Below are 17,850 nucleotides of genomic sequence, written 5' to 3'. Positions count from 1 at the left end.
TTAGTGCTGCCTCTTCAAAGCGATTTAGGAAGTAAAATTAGTTGTATTTTTTCTTCTCGGGCGACATTTTCAGTAAGTATTGTTAATCTATTGGCAACACTAGCTCTAAAAAAAATATTCGAAATTATTTTCCAAATAGATTGTAAATATTCGAAACTGAGTTAACATAATATTTAGATGTTAAAATGTATTAATATAATTAATAGGTATCTTTTAAAATAACTCAAAGATTATATAGATGTCTAAATAGGTATCTACTTCTGATAAACCATTAACTCATATGAAAATGACTTCAAAAGGAATATTTGAAAACAACTATGACGATTATTCTACCGAAGTTGCAAATAACATTCTTAATGAATCTAAAGATGGGGTAAGTTTAATATTCGTTAAGAAATTACATCTTGTTACAAATTTTTCAACAACCGTCCCTAAAAAGCGAGTTTATGTTATCCAAAAATCGTCTTTCCATTTCATCTTCTAGAAAAAATTTCACCGAGTTTTTATTTTTCACAGGATTTTTTTAAATATTATTCTGCCTGGTGCCATCCGTCTTCTTCCTCCCGTTTACATTAAAACAAGTTCTTAACCGAGTTATTAAAATTGCTACAAAACCTTTATGAGATGAAAATGGAATGGTAACCACACCTGCGCTATCGGTATATGCTGGAGAGATACTTATAAGGAATAGGCGAGGATAAAGTAAAATCAGTTGGCTTATCGTGAGAAATTAACCAAAATGGTTTCTAGAGGAACTGCATGGAGGTCCACTTGACAATGTTTATTTGTAGTAATGAGACTGCTTCTACCTCTAATAATAATTCCCACCCCCTACAAAATCTATTAAAAATAATACTATTAAAGACAATACATTAAACTCTTTGCAATATTTAAGTATATTATATATTGCCAAGTATGGCAAGTATTGGCAAAATCTCCTCAAGGGGGAAGCCTTTGTTCATTAGTGGACAGTTAACAGCTGATACCATCATCATCATATTTAATAATTATAAAATATAACTAATAAGTTAGTTAATTGATTTATTTATCTGTGTATGCATATTGGAAAATATAAATGCTTTTTCTAATGGACTATGATGGGTCATGCTAGGATTTTTTTATGAATAGCAAACAGATTGACAACTTTTAACTATAGATATAAACAACAGCAAAAAATATTGTGATTCCCATAATATTGTATCTATTGCCATTTTTGAGGACTATAATATTATTACACCATACCTTGTAATTTCATTGCCAGATTGAAATAATAAAAATATTCACATTGTTATTTTTTTTATAATTATTTATAAATATACAATAAACACCTATTATAGTAAGTACCTATATCAGAGGGAGAGGGATTGTTAATAATAGAGACTAAAGGCCCCATTCCTAGCAACATACCCAACCAGGTCGACTTCCATGTGGTCCCCCTAGAAACCATTATGCTGAATTCCAAGTGTATTCATCACGATGGGCTAATTGACCTGTCTTTTCACCCTCACCTATCATCACTCATTAGTGTCTCGCTAGTATATAGCGCAGTTGGGCTTACCATTCTATCATCACCTATTAAAAAAAGTTATATATATATTTGATCTGTTTTTTATTGTATAAATTATATTTGTATGTATGTATTAACCTTATACAAATATAATTTACTATTGTATATATTTAACTTGTACACTTATTCCATATAACATTATCTATTTTGTAGCTGTCTGAAAGGTTTCTAGCAAAGTTACAAAATTTTAAGTCCAATAAAATGCATGTGTTGACAACAAAAATGCAGAATGATATCTTTTATGATGGAACAATATACACAGGCTCATCAGGACTTGCTTTGTATCATTTTACATGTGCATTAGGAAAAAACAAAAACAGTTATGAAAGTTTAAAGGTAGGTATGTTATCTATAAATTAAATTTGTATTTTAGTAATACATAATGTAAAACATATCACTTAACTTTCAGTGTGATTGTATTGCCCTAAATATTTATTTAATAATCTTTGCATTCTATTCTAATGCTTATAAAGCAATGGAAAGAAATAAATAAGGCTCCAGAAAAATGTGTAAGTTAAAAATACCAAATAAAATTCAGGTTTTACAATATTTTAAAAAAATTGTCATAAATAAGTTATGCAGGTGAAGATATGGTTGCTAGTATCATTTAGTCTAGCATAATAATATTTAAAATTAATATTATTTTTTTGTTTATAGGCTGCATTGGAATATATTAATATAGAGAACTTGAAAGGTCGGAGAATAAGTTTTTTATGTGGAGACGCTGGACCATTAGCTTTAGCTACAGTCATATCATATAAAATAGGAACAAGGCGCCCAGATAACCTTCCTGATTATAAAATTTTAGCCCAAAGGTATTAATATGTCTTAATGGAAGTACAGTTTTGTAATTTTTGAGGTATACAACATTATTTATTTTTAGACTTATGTCCCTTATACATTTATTGAATGATTCACCTGATGAACTGTTATATGGCAAATCTGGATACCTTTATGCTTTACTGTTTGTGAATAAATATATTACTGAAAAAGAAGTCATTCCTGCCAATCATATTGAAAAGGTAAATCCATAATTATCAATTTAAACTTCATCTTTAATTTGATGTGTTTACCTTATATACTGATATATTATATTAAACATAAGTAAAATTGCTATATACATAACAGACAGACAGTTCTAAATAGGACAATTACATTGATTTCAGGTAATTGTTGCCATTTTAAACTCTGGTAAACAATTTTCTGCACAAATGAAGTCAGATAGTCCACTTTTATGGCAGTGGCATGATAAAATATATTTTGGAGCAGCTCATGGAATGGCTGGAATTCTATATATGTTATTACAGGTATTAAGGCATAAATTTTATTATGTAGATGTTGTATTTTGTTTACTCTTGGTAGAATTTGGAAAGTTTTCCAGTGTTGCACAAGATTACAAGTCACATTGATACAGCAAAACCGTCAAGTTATGTGATTTATGTTAGTGCATAAAAACCTGTGGAATAACAAATAATTGGCAGCAAATATTAAAAACCACTGTTTTTATACAGGGTAAAATTGCAATTGTTGCTGGCACATAAAACCAATAATATCTAGCTGTACCTAAAAATTTCATCATCATCAAAAATCAAATATTCTGAAACGATAAAATATTTTGTTTTTAAACCAAAGGGAGACATTGTTCAAAAGTCATCTTCATGAGTAAATCTGTTCCAATCATGTTTTGCTGTGAAGCAACTGTGATTGTATGGCTGTGTTTCAGTTTGAGGGGTGGGATATGGGAGTGAAATTACATGATACGGAGGTATAATATTGTATTTCTTAGGAATGGTAATGAATGGGTATAACAATGGACATAATAGTGTATTCTGTATTGCCCATGATGTTGTTCATGTCTTGTACGACGGTTACCACTTTCCTTCAGGTGGGCCGACAGCCTGTTTGTCATTCTAAATATCATAAAAAAAATATATAAAGAAGTTCTTATACTAACTTAACAGCTCAACGCGCCGTGTTGGAGAGTCAAAATTTATTGTTGTATTTGTTAGATAGGTAAAAGATATTAAGTAAATTGTTTTTTATACCACTGAGGTGGCTAACAAGCATACGGCCCACCTGATAGTAAGCAGTAATACTAACTATATTGTAACAAACGACATTTATGACTAGCCATTTATTTGTGGTGGGGGCTACAAACTATAATGGAACAGTTAATTTATAATACCACTAAATTCCTATAAGAATTTTCATTTAAAATAGATAGCAAAAGTATACAAATTTAAAGCATCCATTCACAAGTACCGTAGGTATGTAAGAGGTGGCTGTATCGTACCATAAAATTGTGTGATGGCCTCGTCCAATACGTGTTCCCTTCAGCTTCGACTTATTTAAGAGGGACAGGGCATTCCTGGGCATGGTATAGTCACATGGCATACTATTATAAAAAAAAAACCTCTGTATTTCAGGCTCGCATTTATATAAATGCTATTGACATACGAAATTTTATAAAACCAGCCTTAGATTGGCTATTGAATCAGCGCTTTCCAAGTGGAAACTTTCCATCTTCCTTAGGTAGCAGTTCTGGTGATAGACTGGTTCAGTGGTGTCATGGAGCACCTGGCTTTGTGCCTTTATGCTTATTAGCACATCAGGTTAGTAAATAAAAATTCTATTGATTTATATCATTAAGTAGCTGTTTTCTTGCTACTTTGTACACACTTCTAGATAGCCTACCAAAATAAAACATACTCATACACCAATTTTTAATTTAGACCTTCAGAAATATAACTGTAAAAACCGATATGATTTTAAAGCCATACGAAAATTTGTTTAATTTTATAGCCTGATGTTACCTATACTTACTGCACTATAATATTATCTGTTCCTATACATAGTCTGACTTCAAATGCAAACAATCACATATTTTAGGACCACGATTCTATAGAATAGATATTATAGTATAAGGATTATATTATGTTTATTATTACAGATAGATATGTTCTCACTTTATTAGTACATCAATTTATAGAAGTATGTATATTGGTTATAGATATTTGAAGAGGATAAATACTTAAAAATTGCCCTACAATGTGGCGATGTTATATGGCGTCGAGGTTTGTCCACTAAAGGATATAGTATATGTCACGGAGTAAGCGGGAACGCTTACGCATTCATTCAGTTGTATCAAGCTACAAAAGTAAGCATTATAATGTTGTAATCTGGTACTATATATACTTATTTTTATACTTATAAATCTATAATAAATTGTTGACACAGAAACCTCTGCATTTGTATCGTGCTTGTTGCTTCATGGAATGGTGCGCAGTGGAGCGTTCCGGTACAGAGTTACACCGACCAGATAGACCTGCTTCTCTCTTTGAAGGCTTGGTTGGGCGGCTCTATTTAGCCGAAGACCTTACTCGTATTTTAGATGCGAAATTTCCTGCATTGTGCCTGTAAAGGTATCATATTAACTATTATCTCTCATTAATGTGATAAGTGAAAATATAAATAAATTCGTATATTGTATTATTTTATTTTATATAACATATTTAGATATAAAGACGTATTCAGTTACTCGTATTACGTATTCAGTTATTAGTAATCGGATACGGTCTTGATAGTTGTGTTCCTGTAGCTCGAATTTAACATCTAGTACATATTGTATCTTGATACGCCATCTAGAAATGTTGAGTTCATTTAATTTGGTTTTCTTATAATTATTTTTATAATAATTATTAATGTTTTGTTAAAGAATTTAGAGGACTGAAATGATATGTAATTTATTTTTTGTCGAAGTCGCAGGTAAAAAAGCTAGTTGTCATAGACAAAAAATATAGTAAGTTTTTATAAGGAATATATTACTCAGTCCTCAATTTTTCATGAAATGAAATTTATATAAAAAGCACTTACTATTTTGTGGGACGATGACGATATCCAGCCTAGTTATTACAATTTGCTAATAGCTTCTATGTAATATTATTAATAAAACTTATATATATATATATATATATATATATATATATATATATATATATATAATTTCAGTACTGGCTTGGTTCATACTAAAATGAACGACTGACTTCGACGCGCTCATACCTATGTTGATGTCAGGATGCTTTGTTTACATTTACCTCACTTCCAGTGCGTCGTACCCTGCCATCTCTAATAAGAACTTATTAGGTTATATAGTAGGATTTGCAATATACAATCTTACATTGTTTTTGATACAGCCATTCATAAACATTTCTATTATTTGCACCCTGAGTATATAGGTACTCAGGGTGTGTATATAGGTTTAGACAAATCTGCATTATACCCTGCCATCCCCAATAAGTAACTATATAAGATACCTAGTACATACGCAGTATAAAATGCATAATGTTTTTGATACAGTCTTATAAACATTTCAATTTTCTACATTATATGTTTTGATTAATATGAATTCCAGATAATTGCATTACTTTGTAACTTTCTGTGAATGAAGGTATTGTATAACAATTATTATAAATATGAAACTCTGTAAAGATATTTGGATGTTTATAACTTAATCATGTTTCAACAGTTGAATGAGATTTTATACATGGGTAGGTTATATCCTAACATGTACTTTGTACATTAATTCACGCCAATACTAAAGTAGCGCACAATTGAAGAGTGATTTTCGACGTCCTATTTTCTATGGTAAAATAAAAAATGTGGTTTCACATACAGATTAATTCAGGCCATATGTTTACATTTTAAAGGTAGCGATTAAACTGTAAAAATCACTAGACCAGTGAAAGAAATGAAAGAGCAGTACATATAAATTAGGTCATATATTGGAAATTTGTATAAATATTTATAATATACATCATGGAATATAAAAAGTTAAACCATTGATATTGATTGGTCATTATGAACTTCAAGTATACTTATAGGAAGAACTAATAGGTAGCATATATTAACACAAAGTAAATTGAATAAAATATAAAAAACATGATTTCAAAAATTTCAGATCAGAATGTTACCAGATTTACAAGTTATTTTTTGTGTTAAGATTTATTATCACATTGTTTCACATATTTTATCATCCCAGTTTTTGTTTGACACAGTGTAAACCAAAAACTAGTCTAAAATTTTACCTGCATAGCAAATTTAATTCTCTTGCTCTCACTCAATTCCTGTTTTTAATTAAATCACCAAATAAACAATGTAGTGGGGCGATTCAGGCCATGGCTATGGTGAAATCTTTTAGGCTGCCTTTCTTTAAAATTTGCGGCTGTAAAGATAGCCTTATGTTCCATATAAGAGAGGGTACGGCTATAACAGCAATTAAGCTGGGTGACACTTGTATGATTTTCTTTGTAAATGCGGCAATGTCGCCGAAATGTACCTTTCATACATTCAGACCCCGCTTACTCTGAGGCTCTCGCATTTAACAAATAATGACGATAAGACGCGACACACGTGTCGGCGAAAGACACGTACGATACCACTGCGACGTCCGTTGCTTGCGAGCACTGACTTACAAAACGTAACTTAAAGTTATTAACCATGGGATTGTCAGATCTACCTGAATATTTAATCTTATGCTATAGCAATATGCGCATGACTAATCAGTTTTTAAAACATTCTAGTTGATTCTAGTTCATTCTTTTCACGCTATAACAATAGGTACATTCGACGCATTTCAGTCAATTTTAAATATCTATGTATGTATTATAACGACTGATGTATCTCAAAACGATACAATGATTCAAATTCTTTTGCGACAGATTTGCATTGTAAGGCAGTCACTACATCAGTCGCGCTTCTGCTTTCTATATACATCTATGATGTCGTTTTTGTAACAAATTTATTTCATGTGCCATATCAAGAGCTATACGTACAATCGCATACATTTATGTGTGGATATGTAATGCGAACTTTCTATTGATCATTCCTTGTCTTATTATATTTCACAATACGGTTGGATGAGAACTAGACTGACTACAGAAAATAAACATTTATGGTAATGATTCAATAATTATTATATATTCTACTTTTTTCTACATTTTTTTAAAAATTGAATTTAAACTACCAATAGCTGAAATCTCAGTAGGTAATTAATTTTCCTCATGTATGTTGCTTATATTATTTGTACGTTTGTAACAATCGATTGTTATCGTATGCGTTCATGTTGTAACCGTACAATCGGCGAGAGTATTTCGATCATTTGTCAGAGTAACGCAGCGCCTGCCTCGGCGCGAGAATGTGGCAACGGTGGCCCGGCCTGCCACGTGTCTTCCCGCGGGTCGTATATCTCGACTGAGGCGAGCGTGGTGCGAGCGCGATAGAAGGCTCTCTCTCCACCGCTCTCGCTGTCTCCGCCTGCCACTACAAGCATTCCTTCGGCGGCACCCGCTGCGCAACCTGCTCTTGCTTCCTTTAAACTTGTAACTTCCTCCCAGGAATCCTGAAAATATTGATATAATATTTTATGATGTGAAGTTGCTGTGGTTGTGATTAGATGTACAAAATTTGATGTCGTATATATTTTATTTTTATTTTGTCAAGTGATTATATATATTAAATATAAATAAATATCTGTTTGAATTTATTCAAATTGTTAATAATTTATCCATTTTAAAAAATATTTTCTCTTAATAATAAGACATGAATGCCCTTTTATTTGCTAAGGAGTAAATTACAAAATAAGTTAATTATTAGTTATATGTATTGTATATTAACTTACGTCATCGAAACTGTATCTTTCTACGGATGTTAGGACAGTTCGTCTCGGAGCATTCCCGCCTATAACGTAGAGATAGTTTCCGAGAACAACTGCAGCCGCTTGACTTCTGGGATGCCGCATGGAAGTGAGTGTGTGCCATTTACGTGAACCGGGATGATAACACAGTAAATCACGCGTATGCCTCCAAGTATGTGTGCATCCACCCACTACATATATCAGACCTGAAATAGGGCATTTTATAATTTTATTACTAACTAGTTTTTATCTAGCTAGCTGCCAACAATTGCAACAATATAATATGTAATACATAAATACAATTTAAAGGCTGGCATTGGATAGCTACTGCGTACTGTATTGCTATACAACAACCATAAAATCTATATTCATTAGAAGAGGCTATGCAATTTTTTTTTATACTTTTTTTTTTACTTTTTTTTATACTTTTTTTTTATACTTTTTTTTATACTTTTTTTCGTCGCCTATAGACATGAGCAGTACCATGGACATAACAGAGTACACTGTTTCGCCCATGATACCCCCCATGCGTTGCCATTCCTGAGGACTCAGGTGTTATTCCTCTGTACCCAGTAAATTCACGCCATATCCCACCCTTCAAACCGAAACACAGCCATGCAAACACAACCGCTTCACGGTTGAAACACGAGTGGGACAGAGGTACCCAAGCAATCGACTTTTGTACAAAGTCTCCCTCTGGTGTGCTTGTGTGATGCTGATGTGCTTGGAAATAAGATGATCAAATATTAATGAGTAAACAGTTTTTATAGTGCATTAGATGAATTCAGTATACGAGTGAGAATCGAAATTTTACAAAAGACGTGCGAAAAAAAGGCAATATATATTGCCTTTTTTTCGCACGTCGCAGCCTCGCAGCCTGTTAAATATAATCTATAAATTTATTATTTAACATTTTCAACCGTTAATTGTCTACTGCTGAACATAAGCCTTCCCCATAAGGGGAGTTTTGTCAGTAGTTGCTACGTTAGGCAGGCGGATTCTCCTTCCTAACATACAATATATATAATATATATATATATATATATATATATATATATATATATATATATATATATATATATATATATATATATATATATTACAGTAGCCATCATTATATTTATACAAAAAAGCAAGCATGTAATACCTTCGAAATTGACAACGCCCATGCCGAACCTTGGCTCGGGCATACGCCCCGTTAACGTCCACTCATCAGTCACGGGATCGTAAACTTCTACCGAGGCTCCCATATCTGATCCAACCCAACCGCCAAATGCATACAAATTACCATTCCATCCAGTAAGCCCAAATTCGCAACGTGCTTCTTTCATTGGTGATATGTTTGACCATTTATCAGTCTATAACAATAGATATTTAAGATTACAATTAAGTTTTTTATAAGTTAAAAACCACACCATTCTAAGTTGAATAAAAAAGTATATTATTTAAATTAAATATTATTTGGAATTTCAGCTTGAGCATAAATATGATAAATGAGCACAAAGTAAATAATCTATCAATTTGTTAAATAAAATATAACCAAATATACATTTTCGACATGACACTATTATGGTTGTAAATTTTTATATGTCGAGGATATTTTAAAGTTGTTTTCTTGTTTGAGTCGCTTACCTGTGGATCATATACTTCCCCATTCGCAAGTATTTGGCTACCTTGTTCTCCCCCGACTGCGTAAACACGACCACCTAGCGTGGCTACTCCAGGCTGAATTCGAGCTATACCCATTGGTGCGAGATCCTCCCATTCTCTGTATAGTAATAACAGTAATGGTAGTAATTTACAAAAAACGTAAACTGATAGTTTATTACCCTATTTTAAAAACTTAAAATTAAAATTGACTGGCAATCTAGACGAGACGCTATTAACTTTAAATTAAAATATGTTTATAGATATTTGAAATAGTCAATGTCAAGTTCAGCAAAACGCCAATGGTAACAGTCGATTAATGCTTTACTTCATTTGAAAAAAAAAAAGACATTGGTTTAAAGTACAATTAAACTTCTCTGTATTATTTATCTCTGTATAGATGAAGAGACTTAAACTTATTTTAACATTTTCCTAAATGAAAATAACAGACTTGATTTACAATTAAAGTATGTAACAGAACATAATCGAGAAACGTACGTCTATTTTTGTACCTTTTGTACAAGTCAAACTTTAGGACTGAGGAGAGAATGTTGTCTGAAGAGAGTGGTGGGTGCTTAGCGTGATCGTGGCAAGAGCCGCCCGCCAGTATCAGCAGACGACGAGCGCGCGCGCGAGGCTCCGCAGCCAGCGACACCAATGCTCCACGACCCGTTTTCTGAAAAGATTGCAAACAAGCACTAATAAAAAATCGCTATCGCTATACACTAGTGAGGTAACCAGTAAGAGACGATATACGATAATGAAACATTTCAGTTAGTCCATCGTGACAAATTCATTAATAAATCATTCACAGTGGTTTCTAAGGGAAAGTGGGTGAAGGTCGATCTAATAGGGTATATTGCTAGCAATAGGAATGCTAATCTCCATTACTGATAATCCTTCTCCCAAAAATGGTGTTATTTAATACTAATACAATACCATCAGAAGGAAAGTCATTAATTTAAAAATCAACTATTTTGATCCATTGCTCATTTTTGTACTTTTTGCTTATTTTTGTGAAAAAAAGAAATGTACAGATTATTTAGCCTTACTAATCTTCCGTATAGTGTGCCCCGATAATATTAAATTAATAGTCATTTAATATTATCGAGGCACACTATACGGAAGATAGTTGGCCCAATACTGGACTGTCTACTTTCGACCTCTGTTCGTTGGTGTATACAATGCCATTTTTTAATCACTATCCAATTTTTTTATAGTATTATATATCACTTGTAGAGTACATAAAAAATAAAATTTGAGTATGTAAAAATTTAAAGTTAAAAAAACGGGTTTCAAAAAAAATTTATTACTGTATAGACACTTTAAGTAACTGCGCATGCGCGCAGTTTTCTGGAATAGATTTTACGCAACAAACAAACAATGTAAGCCATGAAACAATGATTTTTTTCCTTTTTTTTCTTAAACAAATAGAGCGAGCTAGCGAACGTACTGAAGGACGAGCGAGGGGCGAAGGGAGGCCTTTCAACGCCGCGACGCGCAATTTCGGTCGACTCAAAAACATTCGTCATTCGCGCTTGCGCATACTGTTTACACGTTTAGGGCTTAATTTCTGAATTAATGGACGATGTGCCACTAGCTTATTATCACGATTTTTATTATCAGCAGGACGGTGCACCGCCTCATTAAGCTGACGTGGCCGCCTCGTTTACCAGACCTCACACCTTGTGACTTTTTTATAGGCTGAAATTAAACGAACCAATTCGTTTTAAATAAAATAAAAGACAATGTGCAAAAACGTGCCAGACTCTGTTTAGAGAGATATGAACTTTTTTTTTACAACACAGGGGGCAAACCAGCATGCTGCTCACCTGATGGTAAGTGACTACCGCCGCCCATGGTCACCCACAACACCTACGGCATTGCAAGTGTGCTGCCGGCCTTTTAAAAAGGAATATGCTCTTTTCTTGAAGGTTATGTTGTCGTATCGGTTCGGAAATACTGCTGCTGGAAGTTGATTCCAAAGAGTGGTTGTGCGTGGGAGAAAGTGCCTTGAAAAACGCACGGTGGAGGACCGCCACTCGTCCAGATGGTTGGGATGAAATTTTAGTTTATGGCGGGTTGTACGATGGTGAAAATCAGCAGCAGGTTTCAATCCGAACAATCTTCAGAGCACTCCCCATGATAAATTCGGTAGAAGATGCACAGAGATGCAACATCTCTACGCACTTTGGACTACATTTTAAACAATTATTAAAGTAATCGAAAGTTTTTATTTATGATTTATTAGTAGTAAGGGGATTTTGTTTTTATTTTCTTATTATCTACCTAATTGTAAGTTGATTAAAATTTTTTAAATACGCCAAACTGTAAAATACCTATTTAATTGTGTTACATTTTTCAATTATTATTAATTAGGCCATGTTTTCAGTGAATTCACTTTCAAATCACAAATACTTTTTGCAGTTTGACGGTCCTAAGCCCGTAAAAGTACGAAGGGAAAATTTGCAACTTATGTCTAAGTACATTGCAAGTGTAGATATGAATTAATTAGGTGAATGAACTTAGAACAGAAGCGCGCGCGGCGCGGGCGATTGTGAGACATGTAGATCATGAAACTAGAAATTTTTAGGCTAACTTTCTTGTCATTTATTATCATATTTTAGTACTAAAGGCCACTTAAATAAGAAATTATTACTTCATTATTTTTATAAAAGAACACAATATGAAAATTTGGATAGTGATTAAAAAATGGCATTGTATAGGAATATTTACCAGTGAGAGGCTGGTTTCTCAAAAAGTCATGTCTGTACACTCAGATATATCTTTGCTTAATGTTGAATGGTTAATATAATTGTTTTTTGTGGAAATAAAGTACTCTAATAGAATAGTGATACATATCTGGAACCATGAAGAAAAACATTAACCATAATTTTATGAGAAAAAAAAATACTAACCATATCTACTCTAACTGTTTTCAAAGCGACTGCAATTGATGGATCTTGTACGTTCTTAATGGCTTCATCTAAAATCTGGGGCGATATTAAAGGCAGACGAATATGACTCAAAACTTCAAAACAGTGACGTCTGCGACATGATGGATCGTGCTCTAGCCATCGTAATGCTGGATATAAAACCTACAATAAAAAATACTGACTTTAATTAATTACTTATTTTTATTTTGTTAATTATAATTTACAAAATGCCTTTAAAATAACTCCTCTTCTATCTGAGAATTCTTGGCAGAATAAAAAGGATTGATTAGTTCACTATATCAATATTTAATTAATCTGCTAGTTCAGAATTGAATAAAATAAATATTATAAGAAACCTACTCGTAATCGCTTGCGTAATTTAAAAGGAATATATTACCTGTGCTTCACTATCTACTTTTAGCTGTTCTGATGATAATAATGTGATTAGTTGTGGTAAAGGCAGTTCCAGAAGTTCATCTCCATTGGCAACTATATTCCAATTAGCCTGAGCATGGCCTAATGCTTCCTCAGCTAGTTCTCTGCAATTGTGGGCTTCAGCAAACCTGAAAGTGATAATATGTAGAATAATAATATAAATATGCAGTAGCGGACTAAGTCCGTCAGAAGTCCGGGACGACAAAGCTGAGTGACACTCCCAGTATAAAAAATTTATGTAATTTTACAAGCATTTTATTCAGTTCACATTTGTATGTATAAGTATTTATATTTAGTTAAAATCTTGCAAGTACAATTTAAATATGACTTAAACGAACATACATAGAATATGGATGAGGAAAATGGAGGTGTTTGTAAAATAGCATTTAGGCTGCCAATGTATAAATATTTGTTCCTTTGTTACATCTTAATCAAAATTTAGTATACTGTGTGTATATATATATGATATAAGCTGCTTTTATCCCATTCAATTGATATTATTCTGGTCAATTAGATGAAATATTGGGTAAAAACCAGGTAATTTATTGTGTTTATATAAAATATATATAAAAATTATTTTTGTGATTCAGATTAATCACTTAATTTGGGTTACAATTAAGCTTGGTATGAACCAGAATGCATTAAAAAGTATGTATAAGAAGTTTGCTAATTTCTAAAAAACTGCTATTTAAAAACATTCTTCTAATTTTCCTTTAATATTCCTTATCTCCAAGATCACTCTCTGTGCGAATGTGGCTTAGCGGAAGGAACGTTAGAGCACCTATTTTTTGAATGCCCCAAATTGACTCTTCCCCTCTATGACCTGTTGCCTCGTAGCCTGCCACGTCCTGTAAATATTCCATTCCTTCTTACTTTAGTCCACTCTCCTTTGATTAAGGTACTGGCCAATTTTATATGTACTAATAATATAAAAATTTAAAATATATGTCACTCTTTACATATTTCGTCGTCTTTTCATTCCTTCCGCATATTGTCCTTGCTATAATACACTTATACACACATATCATATTAAATTTATTTTTCCTTCATGTATATAACATATCTTGTGTTGTCCTCCTTTCCAGAGAACTCAACTGAATGATTTATCTACATTACTGAAAAATGTCATAATATAAATTACACAGAGTCTTCTCTAACCCTGACATTGGCAGAAAGTCACCGTTGCTTCTACGTTGGATGCCATATTTTTAAAAAGAAGAAGAAGAAGAATATTCCTTATACCTTTGTGTAATTACTATTTTTACTTTTATTCTAATTTAGAAACTTGGGATAAGACAGGAGGTATTCTTCGATTTACAATAAAAAATGTCAAAAAAAAAATATGTATCTATATTTTTATTTTTTTATTAAATAAATGTGAAACAAATATTGCATTTTAGAAAATAATTAACATATTTTAACACATTAATTTTGCTAAAATTTTATTTCTTAACAGCTCAGACTAAAATTATGACCAATGGATCATAAGATATTGACAATATATTAGATGAGGAAAAAATTTATTATGTATCAGAATATGTTTATTTAAGACAATTGTTCACTTTTAAAAATCACATAGAAAAGAAAGAGAAAAGTAGCTTTGGCATGGAGAAAATATTTGAACTTTCTAGCAATAATGAAAAACAAACAAAATAATATCAACATAAAGAAACTATAAGATGTTGTTATTCTACCTAGTTTAACATATGGATGCCAGACGTGGGCATCAAGAAAAAAAAATGAAGAAATTTTAATAAAATGTATGTTGGTTATAAGACTTCTAGATAAGATATGTAATATAGACATATGTAGATGGATGGTAGTTACAGATATTACATATAGAATTAGATCTCTGAAATAGATATGGGCCCAACATATCTGCAGGAAAGACAATTGTAGGTGTACAAAGACAGTGATGGAATGGATACTACGAGAAAAGTAAAGGAAGATAGGTTGGTTTAACAGATAGTGGGCAGATGCACTAGTGATGGAAAATGGGCCAAAGTGTATGAGGACAGTCCAGAATAGATATATATATATGGAAGGAATAAATAAATTTATTTTGCCAAAATACACAATTCAGAATAAAAGAAGAAGTATATATTTGTTGAAAGAATAGAAATACAGTGGATTTAATTTATTACGACCTTGGTTGCAGCGACCATTTGCCTATAGCGACGCTAAATCTAAGTCCCTTGAATTTAAAGCATACTTAAGTACAAAATTCATGTGGCTATAGTGACTTTGGATGTAACGGAGAGTTCGGGTGTAATGACTTTGTTGATTGATGTTTTTAATGAATCATTTGTAACAAATTCCTAGAAATCTCATGCAGACATTGTGACCAAAGTTGGCCGCTAAAGATACACCATAATTTCTTTCTTTCACAAACATTTCTAACCTTTTGTTTACATCTACACAGATGGTCAGCAAGTATGGAGACCTTTACCTATTGTTTATAGATATCAGCTAAGTAAGTAGGGAAGCGTGTACATTTTGGAGTTGAATTTATGGTTCAGTTACAAAATGATATTCTGAGTAGCAACTGAGTTTAGTAAACTTTTGGATAAGTATCACTGCCTCAACACACATTCATTGTTAAAGAAAAGGCAGAAATCATTTCAAAATTGGAAATGGTAAAAACAATGCTGATTTATGCGAAGAAAAAACTATATATGTGTGTGTCTGTATCTCTTTACCTTTGCCTGTAACGCCTTCCGGATATAACGACGAAAATAGAGTGGTCCCTTCATCATTGTTATACCCAAAATTCACTGTATTTAAAACAGTATGTCTAGATTAATTTTTTATTTCAATTACAAAGAATTTTTCATCCATGTTGATGTCTACCTAATAATTTTAAATAATTCCAATAAAGATATAATATACCTGAAAATACCCAGAGCATTTGATGGATGTAATTCTCTTCTTAAATATTCTCCACAACCAGTGACAAGTTCACGAAGCTGTAGCATATCAGCTGCAATTAATAAATGCTGCACTGTTGCTTTGTCAATGACAACTTCACCTATAAAAAATGCCAGTTTATACATTTAAAAATCAATAAAAATTGGAATATTTTATTCAAATAATTTTAATATATGTATAAAAATCTTATGTTGCAACATTCATTAATGCTGGTCTCTGAAAACATTCAACTGAGCTTTATGTAAATTTGTATTGTTTGCATTAACTTGAGAGGTACAATAGTTTTTATACAATAAGAAAAAATAGACCCAGTAGGTGGAGTTAGGAGCCCAAACACAATGTTTTAAGGGTTAGCTAATAAGATTTAAGCAAGGGCTTCATACATAAATCTATTTTTTTGTTTTCTGCCACCATATCTCATTTTTCTTGAGCAAATAGTAAATATATAAATAATTAAAGATTATTTCGGTACCCATAAAAGCTCCCACAATAAACAGAAAAATAGTACAAATATCTATAAACTATAGGGCACCGGCTATACTAGTAATAATTTTATGCTATACCAAAATTTGTAAGTAATTATGAGATGAATATCCAAATATTGTTGTTTTACTTATGCTTAAAAATTTTCTGACAATTCATACCAGTGTAAATGAAGTCAATTATCATAGGTAGTATATCTGGTGGAACACTAGGAAGAGCCACATGGTTTTTCTGAGTTTCTTCTAAGCCCACACTAAACATAGCATCAAAGTAGGCACAGCTTGCAGCTAAGACCACCCGATGAGCCTAGAATGGCACAAATTGCTTTTTAATAAACTGGACTAATCATTACCTAAATATTTATCTATGTGATCATTATATGTTTATTTACTAAGATTAATAGAAGGTTATGTTCTGCTCCATTCCAAATAATATGTATATAATAAACTTGACGATGATTGATTGAGACCTTAAGCATCAAGAAATAACAAACTCATTATCTCTTTTAAATTTAACTTAATTTGTCAAATTAAATATAATATGATTTAATTTGCAAACAAAAACAAACTTTAAAAAATTTCAAGCAATAATTGTAAATTAAATTATTTTAGTGGAAAAAATTGATTACAAGTTTTATAGCTCAACACTACATAAAGCAATGCAAAACATAACGTATGTATCAAGCTGTTTAATGGAATTTACTCATTATTATTTAGATTGAATAATAATTCGTTTGTCATTGTACTTTGTTTAACATTGTTAACATTACCTTAATTATTGTTTTTCCTGATATAAGGTCAATATCACAAAATCTACCGTCTCTTTTGAAATGTTGCAAATTTAATGCAATTTTTGTTGCATAGTCTCGACATTTGTAGGGTCGTGCTCCATCTTTATTTGAACATTTTTCATAAATGTTTGCCGTCATAGTATAATGAATAAATTAGGTACACTTATAGCAGTTTGTGTATTAAATAAATTAGTTATAGAATCAGAAAATGAAAAAAATTAGAGAAGGAGGATAATAAAATTATGTTTTGATTTTAAATGACAAATTTTCATTAGTTTATATGTCAGATGTCAAAAATGTATTAGGGACTGCACACCACAGATTAAGAATAGTAACTGTGTTGTAGTTTACATTATTAAAGGTAAAATAGAAA

The 17,850-nt window shown here is 31.8% G+C and overlaps 2 protein-coding genes across 5 annotated transcripts; one reads left to right on the top strand and one right to left on the bottom strand.

The window, feature by feature from the left end:
* Positions 1 to 82: 82 nt before the first annotated feature.
* LOC113517444 (lanC-like protein 2) lies at positions 83 to 7,871 on the top strand. Of its 4 annotated transcripts, XR_008252816.1 has the most exons (10): positions 83 to 373; positions 1,721 to 1,903; positions 2,225 to 2,382; positions 2,451 to 2,589; positions 2,734 to 2,874; positions 3,994 to 4,179; positions 4,578 to 4,724; positions 4,805 to 4,989; positions 7,472 to 7,520; positions 7,732 to 7,869. XR_008252816.1 is itself a non-coding variant. In XM_052894682.1 (9 exons), the coding sequence occupies exons 1-8, from the start codon at positions 281 to 283 to the stop codon at positions 4,985 to 4,987; spliced, it is 1,230 nt and encodes a 409-aa protein (XP_052750642.1). In that variant the 5' UTR covers positions 83 to 280; the 3' UTR covers positions 4,988 to 4,989; positions 7,732 to 7,871. The 4 variants fall into 4 exon arrangements, 3 of the variants coding, with proteins under 3 accessions (XP_052750642.1, XP_052750641.1, XP_052750640.1); XM_052894682.1 differs by lacking the exon at positions 7,472 to 7,520 and having other exon boundaries at positions 7,732 to 7,871; XM_052894681.1 differs by lacking the exon at positions 7,732 to 7,869 and having other exon boundaries at positions 7,472 to 7,692.
* Positions 6,330 to 17,761, bottom strand: LOC113517363 (actin-binding protein IPP). Its single transcript, XM_026902018.3, has 10 exons — positions 17,457 to 17,761; positions 16,849 to 16,993; positions 16,166 to 16,304; positions 13,239 to 13,404; positions 12,824 to 13,003; positions 10,418 to 10,581; positions 9,891 to 10,026; positions 9,406 to 9,616; positions 8,244 to 8,464; positions 6,330 to 7,964 (listed from the first exon to the last, which is right to left on the bottom strand). Exons 1-10 carry the CDS (start codon positions 17,613 to 17,615, stop codon positions 7,728 to 7,730), a joined length of 1,758 nt encoding a protein of 585 aa, XP_026757819.1. The 5' UTR covers positions 17,616 to 17,761; the 3' UTR covers positions 6,330 to 7,727.
* Between the last annotated feature and the right edge of the window lie 89 nt (positions 17,762 to 17,850).

Source organism: Galleria mellonella, unplaced genomic scaffold, assembly GCF_026898425.1.
Source record: "Galleria mellonella isolate WM207_F2 unplaced genomic scaffold, CSIRO_AGI_GalMel_v1 utg223, whole genome shotgun sequence".
NCBI lineage: Eukaryota > Metazoa > Arthropoda > Insecta > Lepidoptera > Pyralidae > Galleria > Galleria mellonella.
Note: the sequence above shows the minus strand (reverse complement) of the source record. Positions and strands in the feature narration are given on the sequence as shown.

Coding starts and splice junctions, on each gene's coding strand:
- LOC113517444 (XM_052894682.1), top strand. CDS start 281: ATGAAAATGACTTCAAAAGGAATATTTGAAAACAACTATGACGATTAT. Junction 374..1,720: donor TTAATGAATCTAAAGATGGG/GTAAGTTTAATA, acceptor TCTATTTTGTAG/CTGTCTGAAAGGTTTCTAGC. Junction 1,904..2,224: donor ACAGTTATGAAAGTTTAAAG/GTAGGTATGTTA, acceptor TTTTGTTTATAG/GCTGCATTGGAATATATTAA.
- LOC113517363 (XM_026902018.3), bottom strand. CDS start 17,615: ATGACGGCAAACATTTATGAAAAATGTTCAAATAAAGATGGAGCACGA. Junction 16,305..16,848: donor AATTGACTTCATTTACACTG/GTATGAATTGTC, acceptor CATTTTTTATAG/GTGAAGTTGTCATTGACAAA. Junction 13,405..16,165: donor AATGCTCTGGGTATTTTCAG/GTATATTATATC, acceptor TATCACTTTCAG/GTTTGCTGAAGCCCACAATT.